At 40.4% G+C, this 17,623-nt stretch overlaps 1 protein-coding gene across 1 annotated transcript in view; it reads right to left on the bottom strand.

Moving 5' to 3' along the window:
- Window positions 1-8,123: 8,123 nt before the first annotated feature.
- Window positions 8,124-17,623, bottom strand: part of LOC140240997 (uncharacterized) — a 119,375-nt gene continuing 109,875 nt past the window's right edge. The window contains exons 6-10 of the mRNA XM_072320774.1: window positions 14,082-14,259; window positions 13,103-13,287; window positions 12,168-12,358; window positions 11,323-11,512; window positions 8,124-10,548 (exon numbers count right to left, since the gene is read on the bottom strand). Coding sequence (XP_072176875.1) covers window positions 9,140-10,548; window positions 11,323-11,512; window positions 12,168-12,358; window positions 13,103-13,287; window positions 14,082-14,259 — 2,153 coding nt within the window. The 3' untranslated portion in view covers window positions 8,124-9,139. The remainder of the gene's footprint in view (window positions 10,549-11,322; window positions 11,513-12,167; window positions 12,359-13,102; window positions 13,288-14,081; window positions 14,260-17,623) is intronic.

Here is a 17,623-nt window from a genome sequence, read left to right as displayed (position 1 = left end):
GTCCCACACTTTATTACAATCGCTCTTTTTTGGATATCTCAGCCATTTCAAAACCAATTTCCATCAAATAAATTTTGAATTTCTCATAGAATTACATGTTCTTTCATATTTCATAAGAGGTTTCTCATTATCTCACCAAAAAATGTTAGAAACCTGAAATTAGGTCTCAACCCAAACTGTATGATCCCTTTAAGACGTATAGTCTTAAGTTTGGTCTTCCCTCTATTTCTCTCTGATTATTTTTCTCTGTCGTTTCGCTCTCATATTCTATGTCCTTCATTCCTCTGTTCGGTTTTGATTAGTTTTTCTTAGATTAGTTCATGTGTTTGTTTGTTTTTTGCCCGATATACTGAAAAAAAAAATTAATGCAATAATTTATTCGTGTGAAAACTGTTATATCTCGCGGAAACGGACTAAAACATACTTTCGCATGAGCAACTGTTCTTCCGGCTGAAGCATTTCCGTAATGACATTCAACACGAAATGACCTGGGCGTTTTCTTGGTTCCTCTTTGTCCCCCCACCCCCTCCCCCCTCTCCCGTTAGTGATAATGAATCTGTTGCATCCAAATTCCGTGAAACGAGGTCAGTGTCACATGGATAAAAATATGCAACCTTCAAGTCACAGAACAATCACTCCACGCACCATTATGAAATTACCAACATAAACTATTTGACCTACATTTTGTAACATACCTCTAACATAATATAAGCAGAAGTTCGGGGGATTTTTGAACAACTTAACCGTCCACCCCCCACCCACCCCCCCCCCCCACACACACACACACATGTACACCCCGGAGTACTCCCACACATTGCAATTAGATAAACGCTACAAGGAAAATCGTCTCATTATTAGATAACTATATCCAGCAAAAACGATTTTGTCCGGAGTCAAAATGTAAGTGGAGAAATGCCCGTACAAGGCTACTGCGGGTAGGGGAGAGGGGGCGGATGGGGGAGGGGGAGGCAATTACCCTTTCACTGTGGATCGGTGGGAAAGGAAGCAAAGAACATCCACAAGGACTTACTTACGGGAGCATGATTATTTTTGTTTCTTTAATTTAGTTGAAAGTCGCTGAAGTGATAAAAACCCACATGAGAATATAACCGTGGATGAACAACTTTTGTCTAGATGTTTGGCATGCCATCATTCATTGACCAACAAATTAAACATTCCTGCACTGCATACAACACAGGTATGTAGGAAATCACTTTTACACTGAAATTGTTGTGTTCCTAATACTTTGGTTGTTGAAAATCTTCATGTGAAGATTGTGTATAACATCTATACATACAAAACACACACACACACACACACACACACACAAACAAACAAACAATGTACACGTACTTACAGGGTATTTACTATGTATCTACATGTCTATACATGATAAATTCATATGTACATAATGTAAGTATGTATGTATAAATTATGTATGTAAATTTATGTACATACATGTATATATATATACACTTGTATGGTATATGTATGTGTATGTATGAACGAGCATGAATGCTGCGCCATTTTACAGTGGAAAATCCAATACACAAACAACAATACTGAGTGACAATGTTGTAATGGCATAATACCAAATATGGTAATTTATTAAAATCATATGCTTATCTTTTCAACAAATTAAATCAAATTTGTATAGCATTTTTTGTCCTTTACACATTACAATTGCGGCAATGTCAGCAAAGGTGACAAATGACAACATGAGCTGTTTGACATAGAAAGAAACAAAAAAGCAGATGTCTCCCTTTAAACCAAACATTGCTACACCAACAGAGCTTAAATTCACCAAAATGAATTCACCTCTGCTCAATGACCATCTGCTAAGCTCAGCACATTTCTTCTGCCGACTCATAAATATTTATACCTTAAAAGCACATAATCTGTCATACACATGTGTACATCGGAGAGATTTTTTTTTTTCAAGAGTGAACCGGAGGCATTATTTCACCCCATGTGCTTCACCATATAATATCGAGAAAGTGTACACGGAAAAACAAAAATACTGATCGTCTTGATGAACATAAGAGACAATGGCGAAACTTAAAAGACACTACACGAATATGACTATCTACCAGGAAAGTTCCATAACACACTTAGATTGCACATAGCTAGATTGTGATCATATAAATACGAGAAAGAAAGATGAATCGAGCAAAGAAGACGATGTGACTGTGCATGAACTGTGACCCGTTTACGGTTTGTGACGGGAATGACATAGTGACGTCCTATGATTTGTGGCATGCAGAATACAGCGAAATACGCTGCACGCCACATACAGCCTGAATAACCACAGTTACGTCTGTGCTAAGGGAGAAGTACAGTTAGGGAGTTGCCCAGGCCAAAACCCAACCACTGCTTCACTACATCCAGATTTCATACCCATGTTACAGCCATCAACATTTGGAGAGCTAGCTATCACAGCAGCACCTGTGCCAAAAAGGCAATAAAGTCTAGGAGTGATCCAGACGACGCCCGAACCACACCCATATCTTTATACCTCTAAAGACCAGAACTTGCTACAGGGGTGTATTCAGTGTCTAAACTTCCATGTACTACTTCTGGATGCTGCCTATGAAGTCGACCCGACGTTTGTTTTTTTTGTTAATCCATATTCCATTCGGTATTTTCAAAGCATAAGGACTTTATTCAACATTCAGTGTGTGGTGGGTCAGTAGCACAGTGAGCTGCAAAAAGATAAAGTGGTCGTAGGCCTCTCTCAGATTACAGACTATCTACAAATGGAAAGACATCAGAAGCAGGAGCAATGTTTTTATTTTTGCATTTTACATTTTGTGTCAACATGGTCTCAAGATTCATGCCCCTTCTGGGGGTGTCATGCCTAAGCAGAGACTTGGCAGTTATGTGAGAGAGTTTTAGGGTGAAAGAGATATGGGTCACGGCTGGGGGGAAGAAGAAATAGTTGGGGGAGGGGGTGGGACAGGTAGAATCCTTTACATGGGCAAGGCAAGCAGAAACAATGCACAGGTTTATTACTAGCTTTGCTGGCTTTCAAGATCCTGTAAAACTCAAGACACTGATTCCGTGTCCTGTTTTGCCACAGCACCTGATCGCTGACATAACCTTTTCATCAACAAGGAAGGAAATGAGTAACGATTGCAAAATTTGGCACGGTCCCTCAAAGAAATACATCTACTGATGTAGGTACGATATCATCGTGAAGAGAAAAAACCCAAAACAACACACATCAAACAAAATGCCATAGAGGAGACATGCCAACAATTCTGTTACAGATTGAGATAATTAAAAGAAATATGGTTGGGCTGAATTAATATTGATTATGCACCTCTACACATCATAGCTGAGTATATCATTACTGTTTTCCAACTCAATAGAAAGTGGCCACATCATGCCACTCTCAGAAGAATTCAACTGCACTGTAATTGGGCAGGAGTTGTATACATTCCCAGTATTCAATACAAATGTACCAGAATCAGCAGAACGACCCAAGACAGACCCAATATGTTTTTCTCCCTGACACCAGATGAACAACTACTTTTTCTAGCTTCTATGCATGAAAATTACTCAAGCAAAAAAAGGTCATCCCAAAATCTTGATTAAGATCAACCCAGAGTCATGTTCATGGTCATCTGTGGTTTATCTTTCAAATGTGAACTGGTGCTCAAACAGACTTGGACAACACATTCAAATTGAGTCAGTATATTAAGATGTCTTGCTTAAACCGATGATGTATTTCTTATGGCAAGTAAGATCAAGGGTTACATCGTCACTCATGGTCTACAGGGAGACACACAGGACGGTCAAAATTCTAATAATGGTGTGTAAATCCAGGGGAAGGCGGTGTACAGCTGACACCATTGTACAGATTAATTGATCTGCGCACTTTAAAGAATATTGATGTTACTAATGTCATGTGTGAACATCGTGAGCATGGCCAATACCTGAAAATGATTACTAGCTTTGATTATTTGCAGCAACAACTTGCCCTTTTGCCATCACCTGCAAACAGAACTGACCCACATCTCTCAAAAGCCTCCATATACTAGAAATTCAGTAGCCTATCAATAATCAATGAAGAAAAAAAAAAAAGGGAGAACCCACATAGTTGAAAAAGATCACTTGGGAAAAATCTTGCACTCAAATGGAATGGGGGAAGATACCACCAAAATATCATAATATCAATGAAATAATGAACAATAGGGAAAGAGATTACAGACTGTGTGTGTGTGTGTGTGTGAAGTTTAGAGTCCGAAAGAGTGTGAGTATACACGCTGACTTTTGGTTAAGTCACTGCACATTGGAACCAGGTATGGTATGTAATAACCCAATGGGAAGTACAATACAACAGAGGTTATACAGGTTAAGATAATCTCCATCTTCAAGATGACCAGACAAGAAATAAAAATGTTTGGTTCACAGGAGGATGATAGAAGCCAGAAAAATGATGATGCTCAGAGCAGTCTAATATCCATCTTGCTCTTGGCTACGTGGTGCTGGTCAGAGCAACCCTTTTTAGTCCCACTAACTCCATTTCTTTTGCCATGTGTGAACAAAATATCAACTGATAACTCTCTCAGATTAAAACCTTGAAGGAAACTGGCATACTGACACTGTAACAGCTGATCTTATTGGTTTGAGGGTGTGTGCAGTGCATCAGATATTGTGACTAGGTGCCGCATCATTTTGCTTTCACAAGAACGAACCACCCCTAGCAGCTCCAAACTGTAAATGGTAACACACAAGTTATATGACCTGATTCACAGAGTCAATTAGGCAGTGACAGGACCGCATGCATATATATTAATTATATATGACATCATAATTATATGCATATATTATACACTTCCATTTCAATTTCTTTCATTAAACTTTCATCATTAATTAATTAATTCCATGTCGTTCATATCTATCCTTTACCGTGGTGCAGAATACATGTCCTGAATCTTCACTGATCCAGCAAATTTAGCTCCATGTGGCAGACTGAGGCATAGTCCTATTTTACTTGCAGACTCACAAAATCATCTGATAAGTTCCCTTTCTTGCAGCAACATTAGACATTGTATATGGGAATTCTCATGGTAACCATTCCATGGGATTGGCGAAAAAGAGTGAAAATATTACCTTCATCAATTCTTTTTTTTTTTCTAAACATGGTAATATAATCAAGAAGTACACAGACAAGTATTTTTTCCCTAAAGATTCTAAAAATCACAGATAATTTCATGATGGCAAACACTGTGTTCTTTATAAAACACTGGTCAACTGCAAAAGCCAGATTGTAGTGGCACATAGCAACACCTGCCACAATACTGCTTCTAAAATAATGTTCTCTGAATAATTCTCATAATATGATGTAGGGACAGTTGACTCTAAGCTGTGATAATGGCATGGTGGTTTGGCGTCTCTCTGGCTCGCAAACTGAAACTGAGTGCACAACCAAAATGTAAAAGGTGATGATGGACTCTGGTACATAAGCAGAGAAGAAAACAGGATTTGAAGAGCAATGTCATCTGAACATTACAATTTTGCAGCTGTGGGAAGTGAATCTATCAATAAGAACCAACAATAATGAAATCAGTTTTTAACATACTGTTTCTCCAACATTCACCACTTAAATGTTTCACAGTGTCTTTTCACTAATTGCTCCTCAATAGCCCCCCCCCCCCTCTCCAAAAAAAAAAAAAAAAAAAAGGTTCACAGATGGCTCGAACGAGTTGTAACTTTGCAGCACACATTACTGGAAAGTAATTCTTTCTTTCACTATCAAAAAAACATACCAGTGGAGAGGCCATTTGGTATCTGGTATTAGTCAGTTCCCCCCTCTCTTATATTCACACAAACTTCACACAAATGAACCTCTTCTGTAACACTTTCATTTCCATCCCCACTACATGAGTTGTGAATGCCCAAATCCTGACCCCTGAAGCATAGCACCATGTTAACACTATCTTTTGCTAGTCACGGCTCTCAAACCCCATGCAATAAAACAAAAATTGATGGTACATCAAGATATTCCCCCCCCCCCCCCCCCCCCGTGACAGGGTGTACTGAATATTAAATAACGATGAATAAAAATTAAAATAAATGGATGACAATAAGTTGAGCAGAAGTAGAACATGGTGATTGCCAAACAATTCCTCTCTGCACGCTCAAAACTGCATACATGCCAACAGCAAGGTCATCTTTTGCTATTTCAGAACATTTCAGCCATCATGGAAGCTTGCTTGCACTTTCTTATAAAGAATTTGTGTCATACACAAATCGACATCTGATGGTCAGCACCCCCTCTTGCCTGTCTGTAAGTATGAAACACAGAATTATAGAATTTAGCCCCGTTGTTGCTACATCACATCTCCTCTTTTGAATAGAGAATGTGAAAACCGAATATAATTGCAGCCTTACATGGCGCAGAGCTCTGACCCAAATTTATGAAACAAAAACATGAACAATGATGGTAGAAATTATTTGTGGATTCCCAACTTGGTCATGGAAGCAGGTTGGACAACATTCAAACACACGCCTACAGTAGCAAATATTTGTGTACCCTCACATGCCAATATACAGTTCTTTTACTACAGTGTTACACAAAGTTCTGTGGAGAAGAAGAGCCATTTGATGACTTTTTTTTTTCTTTTAATACTATGTCACTCTTCTTGTAAGAAGTTTTGCAGTTTACTTGACCGTGAAATATCTTATTTCTTGGGCATGTGTATATTGTATTCTGGCAAGGGGAGTTGATTTGCTCTTTCTCCAATATCTTCATCATGCCTTGCAGGATGAGAACTGCTAGTTTTTTGTAAAGCCTCATACACTTGAGACTCATCACCACATGTAACTGTGCCGTGCATCATGAAACTACCAAAATGTCGCCAGACTTGGATTTTTAGTCAGGGGCATATTCTACAAGAGCAGACTCTAAGCTTTAAAATGATATATAACTCCACACATATAGACTTTGTAAAATAATGGAAAGAAAGTGCACATTCTGGAAAGGTGTGTACTGAGAAAAAGACGCTTGAACTTTAGGGTCTACTCAAGTTCTTTAAATCTCACCAAGCTGTGCTCTGCGCAATGAATGGGACAAAAAAAAATGGGGTGTTAAACTCAAGACAAATCAATGTTGATATTAAGGTAGTCTGAATGATCAGACATTTGTGGTGCTGGGGCAGACTCAAATGCTCACACATGCCTCGTAAACGTTCATGTCAGCGACCTAGAGCATTTTAGTGCCGACATTCGGAAGAAACTGCATACAATTGTACTTGAATGTGATACTCTTTGATCATAAGCTGCTCTATCTGGACTGCGAACACGCATACAACCAAAAAAGAAATGACAGAAAAAAAAAAAAGGGGAACTTTGGAAAACCTTCTTGGTCCATCACCTTCACCATCCCTTCAAGTGATATACTAGGAATGGAGGAAAACAGGATACAGAGACATCCATTCACTTAACTCTTTCGATGCCAGGGACTTTTGCCAGTGTGTACAACACTATGGGGATTTCTGTGCAATATGGCACTGAAAAGGACAAACAGAATTAAGACAATTTGCTCCCCACCGAGCATTCTTCATACCTGGTCTGACGCAAAAGCTTTGGCATCATCTTGTTCTAATTGTGACCATCACAAGTGTCTCATTGTGCTCTAAGCTCACACAAACAAAAATCCACACTGGGGTAAAGTTCAAAGTTCATCAGCTGATGGAGTCATACATTTTCATACCATTTCATTGAGTTTAGCTGTTGCCTGATACGAGGAAATATCAGAAAAATACATACGAAATGAGTTGTAATTGCCATTGAAATATACTTCTACTATGACATGAGAGAGGCTCACAAACATGCCAGTACTACGCGGGAAGAGGGGAAAGGTCATTCAAGTTTATCTAAGAGAACAAAATAAAAAGCATAGAATAGTAAGCAAAGGGGCAAAGGAGAAGTATTGCAAAAGGAAACTTCAAGGATTTTTTTCCCCTCCTACCTTTCTCTCTCTTTCCTTGTCTCTTTCTCTCATTACTTCTCTGCTTAAAAAGTCCTGATTGAACATAACACCCGTACCCGTAACAAAGACATAATATAACGTTTATGAGAAAACTAAAACACAAAGACATACAATTGTACGCCATTTTAGGGAAACATTAACTTTCATACAATGGATCTGAGACTCCCTAAATTACATCCAGATGCATTGTCATTGGGGGAGGCAATATCTGAATGCTGGAAATGACACATAATTCTGCCTTCAGAAGCTGGCTTCGCAACTTCATATACCATGATTCTGCTCTATGAGATGGAAAAACAATGTTTGCGCTCTATGCACATAATCAAAAGGCAAAAAGTATTTCTTAAAAATCTCTCTTTCTCTCTCTTCTATCTCTCACCCACTCTCTCTTTCATCAAATATATTAAAATACAGCATTGATATTTCGCCCAAAGCATTTAGATCTTAAAAGTTGATTTGCATAGAGAACATTATAAAGTTTTGAAAGGAAAGAGAGCATTTACGAAGGTAAGTTAATGTTTAATCTTTACACACATACACTTTTGCCAGTTTGCTTTTCAGACATGATTTTTACTCCCGGTCCACAAACACCCGGAGTCGAACCAGAAATGTGAAGGGCCAATATACAAACAGCAGATCCATGAACCATTGTTACGGGAGTTATGCTCAAAACACGTAACCTTTATGTTGATAAGAATACAATATATGTCTTTAACTTGCTGTTCATGCTACGAGTTGCAAATTTGCTATCAAAAGCAGTCTACATGGTCCAATTGACGTGATGTAGATAAGGGTGACGAACACCAAGACTTTATCAGACCCTGGTACTCAACTCTGGGCTGAGATGAGTAGACTTTGAGCATAGTGGTGGAGCTGACTATAGGCAGTGCATGTCACAGTACATTCCAAATACTTTGTGTGAGTGTGCGTGCCATTTTGACATACTTGAGAGAAACTCCAAAAACATGCTTTATTTTTCATTCATACCAGTAACATTCAGTGTACTACAGACCCAGCTATTGACTTTTTTGGCTTCCCATCCGAGCATGTGCAACTTGACACAAGTGGAAATATTGAATAGGCGCGTACAACTATGTCACACTGAAATTCTTCTTTTTTTTTTTTGCATGATGAGTTAAGCTATCGTTGCACTATTCCACGGATATCAGACACACTGGCATGCACATTTTTCACTATTCTCTCCAGCTGATCGCTGGGTGCGGAAGACCAACGCATTTTGAGCAGCTTAATGTTCGATTCGAGGGTGTTCAAATGTTCGCGGAATGGGAAGCGAGCTCTCGCAGATATCGAGTCCATGTTATCCGTGCACTGGCGCACAAAGTCGTCCACGTCCGAGCAGAGCTCATTGCTGTATTTATTGTACTCCCCCGACTTTAGGATCAAGTTCGTTTGTTCGTACAGTGCCTCTGCTCTCTGAAGGATTTGTCCCTTGCCGTCCGATACCGTTGGCTTGGTGACCACCGCCGGACTGGCCTGCCTCCGCGCTGACCCCCGCTTGTCTGTTCGCAACTTGACATTCGGGTTGGTGGACGGGAAGGAGGGCTTTGAGATGGTGATCTCTGGCTTGGGGCTGCTGATCACAGGCTTTGGGCCCTTGATGATGGGCTTGGCACCCTTGATCTGTGGCTTGGTGCTGTTCATGACAGATCTTGAGGGTGACCCCTTGGGGCTGGGGGTCGTGGGAGACTCTACTGTAGGGGAGGCTAACCTGCTTGGGGGCGGGGCAGGGGGAGGGATCGAGGGTCTAACAATGTCTTTCCTCTTGTCCCGACTGCGACCTGTCGGCGACGTTGGCAGTTCCCTTGGGCTCTCCGATTCCGGCGATTCCGGCGCGTCATCCTGTTCAGGATTGTTCTTGTAAAAAGGTAACGATTTGGTCTTAGCCAATGGCTCCTTGATACTGGCCTGTGCATTACTCTCCTCTAAGTGTGGCGGCTTGCCTGGCTTAGCAGGAGGCTTGAGGGCAGGCTTCTCACTGACCTCTCCGTTCCTCACTGGCGGCTCCGGATGCTTGTTTTTGCGATCTAACGTGGGACTGGAGCGCGATCGTGGGATGGGGAATGGCTCGTTCATGTCCACAATGTTCTCTAGGCTAGGTTTCCGCTCAAGTTTCTGCTCTCGGGCAATCTTGGAAGGTTTGGACCTCTTGCCATCTCCACCAGCGATACCCCCTCCACCGGGTGGTCTCAGAGCCATGCGGAATGGCAAGCCTGAACTCCCGCCGTCGTGACCGCTGTCCGAACCACTCGTACCGGGAGGTGAGGTTCCGGGCAGTATGAAATTGAGTTCTTGACTGACAACGTCGCCCAACATCTTGGAGACTCCATTCTCCTTCCTGTGGACCGGAGAGCCCTTAGGGTCAGGATGGTGGTCTCTGCCGTGCAGCTTCAGGTCGTCTTCCGCTGACGAACTGTTCCGCCTCTCCTGCACCTGGTCCTTCTTGCGGCCCTCCTTCTTCCGCAGGTTCTTCATGAACCCCGTTTTCTTCTTGGACACCTCTGGTGACGCCGGTGGGGATATTGCTTGTGCTGATTTGTCGTAGACATGAAAGAAACAAAGGAAAGAGGATGGACACAAGAATGAATCTTGTTACATAAATAAACATATTCACATTCCACATTGTCCAAAGACATTATTCTGCTAAAATGTAGCAAGACTATTATGTGGACAAACTTGATTTCCATTATGAGAAAGCGTAAATTTGCATCACCTTATCAGATGCTTTAGCCATGGAAATGAAAGATATCGGGTCAAAATAGGGCAAGATGTATGATCTTCACCACTCCTATTAATTTGAGAAACAGACAGAAATTAAGCAACTATTACATAATGACCCCTCACCAATAAAAGAAACACAGAAAAATAAATATTTACAAGGTATACAGACACTTAATAATATTTTGGATATTTTGCAAATAGTTTTTCCCTCTTTTGGGGGGAGGGGAGAGGAAGCCATATATTTCGCGAGTCTAATTTTTTGCGAATCAGGAATTCCAGATGATGTCGCGAGTGGTTAAATTCGCGATCATGGTGGAGTCCTGTACTGAACGGAGAAGTGTTCACACGTACGTCACATTCACATCAGTGTTGGAGTCTTTGTATCTTTCTGTCTGAATATGAAAACATTGTGTGACACTTGACATCATATGCACCTCACACTTCCTCTCATTTATTCACCAATTCTTCTCTATTCTTGGTGACAGTTCTGGGTAGAGGTCAAACAATCACAACAGTTTAAACTGATCTATAAAATCCAGCAAATCCCCATTATCTAAAGGAAAAGCTGGCGGCAGCAAACTCACCGGCGTCACTAACACTCAGCCCATCTTTCCCCCTTGAGACATCGCCAGCATCGTTGTTCTGGCCTCTCCGGACACTCCTCTTTTTGGCGGGAAGCGTGGGTGGGTCCTTGCTCCTCCGATGGAGTGACTTCTCTACCTCCTCACTGATGCTGCTGTTCTGGAACATATTGTTCATCTCATCATGGATTTCCTGTGGAGGGCGGCACACAAATATTAAAGGTAAAGCACAGTTCTAAGAAGGGCTCAAAATTCATCTTCCACAATTTTGAATTTGCTTGCAAAATATCAAAAAGATCTACCAATGAAACTTATCTGGCAGACGTGATTTGCCAATTCAGGGTAGTGGAGTACAATATTAATGCGTGTTAAAAAATTCTTGAATAGTACCTGACTCGCCAAATTCGCAAAAAATAAAAACCTCGCAAAATATTTGACATATAAAGTAAGAAATGACATAAGTACAAAATGCCTAAATGTTGTGGATATTCAGAAGATATATACAATCACACTACATCAAATCTATGTAGCTACAAACATGGGCCCCTGAAAAGATAACATTCAACTGTGCTCCATTTGCAGATCCTGGACAAAATATGACTGTGCCAGGTTGTAAATTAGCAAGCCAACTCCAGTGTAGAAATGCACCTCCACAGTGTCCATGATAATATAATACAGATTAGAGGGATTAGGTAATCCCTATTCATTGACAACTAGTTTCAAGACACCTGTGCCAATCGGCAAACAAAACACAATAAGGGTTAAATGGGCCAACCTTCTTTATCACAAGGGCCACGCCCACCCAACATTAAACCCAGCATCTCGCTGCCATGGCAACATGGTCTCACCGAGAAGGTGGGTCTCTCTCCAGGTTTCCGCTCCCAGCACTTCAGCATGAGTTTGTAGACGTCGACCGGGCAGCCCTCTGGTCTTTCCATGCGGTAGCCTTGCTCAAGTTTGCCGTAGACGTGCTGCAGCTCCACCCCGGGGTAGGGAGAGCAGCCATAGGTGGCTATCTCCCATAGCAGGATGCCAAAGGCTGTCACGGGACAGAAAAATAAAATGTACCATCACCTTTGTGCATACTATAGCCATCAACAGAGTCCTTCAAAATTTAAGTTATGAATGTTCACATGCATGGAGCTTTAAAGTTTCTCTATACTACAACATTTAGAGGGAAGCCCATACATGTCTGTTCCATCATCTTTTCATCTTAAATTTGCTTTAAGAATGTCAAATCCTGATCTCTATTACTGTAAAAGTGGAAATTTTCATGCATTTCATGCAACCAGAAGCTAGCATGAAAATAAAAGCATGTGACTATTTTTGCAAGTCATATGCTCCAGTAGTTATGTCCCAATTCCATGGAATTAAAAACACACGAAATTCATCTTAACTAGCCAAGTGCGAAAAATTACTGCATGAAAATATCCACTTTTACAGTATAACATAATTCTGACTTTCTCTTGCACTGAAGCTTATACCGCTTTACTTTTAGGAACATACTACATACCTCAACAATAATAAGGAACAAAAGTGTCAAACATCCTTCTTGTGTACCCAAACCCACAACTGCCAGCAGCTTTGTGATAAAATCTTATAATCATGTAAACCTGACAGCTCTACTTCCTGATCTGTAGTCATATTCAATTCGTTCCAGGGTGACCACCGCCTACTACAGGAAAGGTTAAGTGAGGACATGACGCGACCTCATCAAATGGTGGATGATGCAGATTTCCAGCTCCACCAACCACGATCAAAACAAATGAGTGACTCAGCTCACCCCACACATCAGATTTGTTGGAGAACTTGTAGTAGGCCAGACTCTCAGGGGCGGTCCACTTGATGGGAAACTTGGCCCCGGCCTGGGCCGTGTAGATCTCCCCCTGGACCATCCTGGCCAGACCAAAGTCCGCTACCTTCACCAGATGGTGATCCCCTAGCAGGCAATTCCTAGCTGCCAGATCTCTGATAGCGGGATTATAAACAAGCATCTAATGAATGCTAGAACTACAATATCATTGAATGAGATTAATACCCCCACCTAAAATTGAGGGAGTTCGCTCATTCCCAAATGATTTTGTGTATTGCTTAAGAAAAAATATGACATTACCATGGCAATGCATTGTTTGGCATCTTATATCAAGGGGATCATGCAAAAGTGCCCTAGAAAAGTCATGTCACTCTTAATGATATGGAATGTACTACCCTGATAAAGTCATAAATACTTATGCTGAGAAAATTGAAAAAACAAAGACAATGATATGTACTTTGTACAAATATAAAAATGTCTGATTTCTTGAAGACCTCCTGTTTGAATATCAAAGCCTTACTTACACTTAGAAAATAAAAGAAATAGAAATTGATACGCATCAAAAACAAAAAGTCTAATATCTTGAATACCTTCTGTTTGAATGTCAATGCCCTGCTACTGTTTTGAGAAAAAAAAGTGACTCTTTATTTCTAGTAAAGAATATTTGTAGGGTGAAATAAACTGACCTAGGGTATGCTGCTTGAGTAAGTAACCTGAAACAAATCTGACTGTATCTGAACTTTAAAAGACAGCTTCCTAAAAAATTTTTTAAAAAGGGACCCAGTGACTTCCTTTCTTACCACTTTTGTGGTAGCTTCTTGTTGCTTTTTTTTTTTTTAAAGTGAGGTGGGACAAATCTGCAAATTTAATCAATACTCAAAAAGTAAAGATAATAAGAGAGACTTCATCAGGCTTTTCTTGGAGACTGGTCACACTTGCTGGGACTCACCGATGAATGAAATTGTTCTTTTCTAGATACGTCATGCCAAAGGCAACCTGAGTTGCCATGTACAGGAGTGTGACAGCCGGCAGTGATGTCTCGTCATTCTCCCGTAGGTATTCCAGAAGGTTGCCGTAGGGCATGAACTCCGTCACAATGTAGAAGGGCGGCTCTCTCGTGCATACACCTGGTGGATGGCAAACAATGAGATGAAAAAAAAGAAAAAAAGAATCTCTTAGTGACACATACAATGTACCGCAATTGATGTCTTACAGTTACGCGTACCAGTGACACTCCATGCCTTACACCTCCACATAAAATCAACCAGCCATAGCCCCATTACTATGTCTTACCAAAGACTCTACACCTTTCGCTACACTTTTGACTCTCGTTTGCTTTGCCTACAGAGGGCTCCTGCCAAATAATGTGGCTTTGAACAAGTTGTGTTTTGTGATAATACCAGCATGATGAGTCTTGAGGGAAAATTTAGAACTGTTACAGATTTTGACAGCTACATGTAGTTTTGTCTAACCCATCCTAAAGCCTACTCAAGAGGTCCATCTCATCATGGATTGTTCCGACTGCTGGAGAAAGCAAAGCAAAACAAAACAAACACACCAACAAAAATAGGGGGGAAATGAGATATATTATAAACTCTCGCAAGAAGGAAATAAATACTAAAAATTTACTGACATGATCATAAGAATATAGAACATCACCCTAGGAGACCAGTTTTGTATTGTTATAATTACAGCAAATAAGTGATAATTACAGCAGAATTCCTACGAAGTAATAGTAGTAGTAGCAGTAGTAGTAGTAGTACAACTAGTGGTAAGTTACTACTACTACTACTACTACTACTACTACTACCACTACAACTACTTCTACTGCTACTACTATCACTCCTACTACTCTTACCCCTACTTTTACTACTACTGCTTCTTTTACCTAATATCATTGTAATTATTACAAATAGTAGGGCCTACTGGTAAAACTTTTGCAATTATTTCTACTACTCAAATCTTCATCATTCCTCTGACAATCTCTGAGATATATAATGAAAATAATTCAGCATTGCATAGATCTGATAAGGTAGCATTATGTCATATCAACTGGAGAGGGTTGGTTTTAATGTTTATAACACATCTCAGACAGGATGCTATCTATAATCTTGTCAGTCTTATAAAATCATTAAAAGATTCCGGTGTGCAAATGGCGTGTCCCCTCCCCCTCCTCGCCCCCTCCACATCCCCATCACACTCTGTCCTATATATTAAAGTCTGTGTGACCTCCCACTTGTTATGTGCAGCTTTCTGCTCCTTCTAAGGCCCCACTGAACGTGTCACCTGTTATCATCGCAAACATTGTATGCATTCTGAAGAGGAACATACACCTCTTTCTCCGCTGAACTGTCGCACATTTACAATGAATGATGACTCATGTGAAGTGAAGACATACCACTTGAACACAGAGGATTTTCTAGTCACGTCACGTGTGCCTGCCAGCAAGACTAGTCTTGCTTTCCATACCCAATTCCTACCTATCCACTCCTTTCTTTTTGGAGCGGAAAAACTATGAACAATTCAAAATGATCCCAGCATGTCGCCTTACTTGGAAATCGCCACAGTGGATGGTCAGAGTACACAACCAGAAAAGGAAATATGTACCGACCACATTTCCTTTATGCATGTCTGTTGGGGATAGGTGGTCAGGACGACATGCTGCCCATAAGGCGGACATACACAAAATCCCCCTTCTAATATCCACTCAAATCTGACATGGACTTTTAGATCCGGGTTACTGTGTAAAGATACTGTAAAAAACAACCTCTGTCACAAGACTGCATGACATATGATTTCTAGGAATTAGGGGTGTAAATCACTGTCCGTTTGTTTGTTGTTGTTGGTTTTTTTTCTTTTTCAATGAATAGATAGGGACTGTGAGCTAAGACTAAAAACATGATATATATGCATGCAGATAGTTTGTACATGCAATGAAGTAGCCATGTACTGTGAATGAAAATGAAAAAGTTATGCATCATTTCATGCAAAATGCACCTCTGAGCAAACCACAGTGACAGTTTGCGATGCACTGCTTTTAAACTTTGTACATCCCTGGGCTGCTAAAGAGAGAGGACATCAGAAATCTTGATGTAAAAATGTCTCCATAAATGATTAGACCATAATCTCCATGAGACACATCAACATTTTCTTGTGTGTTTCTCATCCATGAAAAGGACGATGCAATTTCCCAGTTACTACAAATTGCACCAAGAATTAAAGAGTTGCTCTGAAAAATTTTCAAATACATTATTTTCATATATTTTGTATTACATTGATTTGTTTTAAAACATTGATGGATATAGCTTCTGACCATTCGAGCATTGAGAATTAAGGGTTTCTGGGACGAACACTGCACTAGGGCTTTCTATAGCTCAGTCTGTAGAGCAACGTGCTAGCATCCGGAGGTCTCGGATTTGAATCCCAATGGAAACCATTTTCTTTGCTCATTCTTCCACTAATAAATTGTTTTATTTGAAAGAATAATGATAATGGAAACAAAATTTGATTTGAATTGAAACTGAACTGAAGCTGAGGATTTGCTCTGAGAAGTTATAGAGTTACTTTAAGAAGTTAAAGAATTACTCGGAAAAGTTAAGGAGTATAAACTCTAAGAGGTCACTGATTTAAAAACTGAGGATTTAAGAGTTACTCTGAAAAATTTGAGTTACTCTGAGAAGTTACAGAGTTACACTGAGAAGTTTAAAAGAGTTACTCTGAACAGTTAAAGTCACTATTAGGGAACAGAATAACTTTCACTGATTCACGCTATCGAGCACTTGCCGCGATTTGCGTCAAAGTGTCACGCTAGGAGTGACGGAGCGGAGCGAGGTCACTGCGACCACGACAGACGCGCTCTCATACGTCAGTCTCTGAAAGTCACACCGAACGGGGGCGCAAAAAATTGCGGACTTTTTTTGCGAACTGATTGTTTCCCCCTTATCAATTGACTGCATCCACTTGGATGGGCGTACCATGGATTGCCACAGCATTGATGAATCACCGCGTACTGGCGGCACGGATCAGGAAGGGGTAAAACAGCTACGATCACAAAGCATTGTGTGAGGTACTTCAGTCTGTAATTTATGCTGTCATGCTTCAATGTAATTTACTGCAAAAACGGAAACTCTTTAACTAGTGACAGACAGGATTGTCCCTCTTTCAATTCGCAAGTTTTAACACTGAATAGTGTCTCCCAATTTACAACAAGCGCAATATTCTACTGGCTGGAAAAGTTTTTCAAGGAATATATTTTACATTGATGCTGTTCAAATTCACAGGTGGAATAATCATAAATAAAAACTACAGCTAATTCACTGCTGTGTGCAGTAGGCAGGGACGAATGGTTTCTCTTAAATCCAAATGACAAGATCTGGGTGTGACAGATAGATGGACAACCAGAAATCATAATGCTCCAATCAAACATAGGGTCAGATGTATTCAAGAAAACCTTATCCTTGAATACTGATATCGACGAGCAATCACTCTATG

The sequence above is a fragment of the Diadema setosum genome, chromosome 17, assembly GCF_964275005.1.
Source record: "Diadema setosum chromosome 17, eeDiaSeto1, whole genome shotgun sequence".
NCBI classification, from domain to species: domain Eukaryota; kingdom Metazoa; phylum Echinodermata; class Echinoidea; order Diadematoida; family Diadematidae; genus Diadema; species Diadema setosum.
This window is presented reverse-complemented; position numbering and strand designations above follow the sequence as displayed.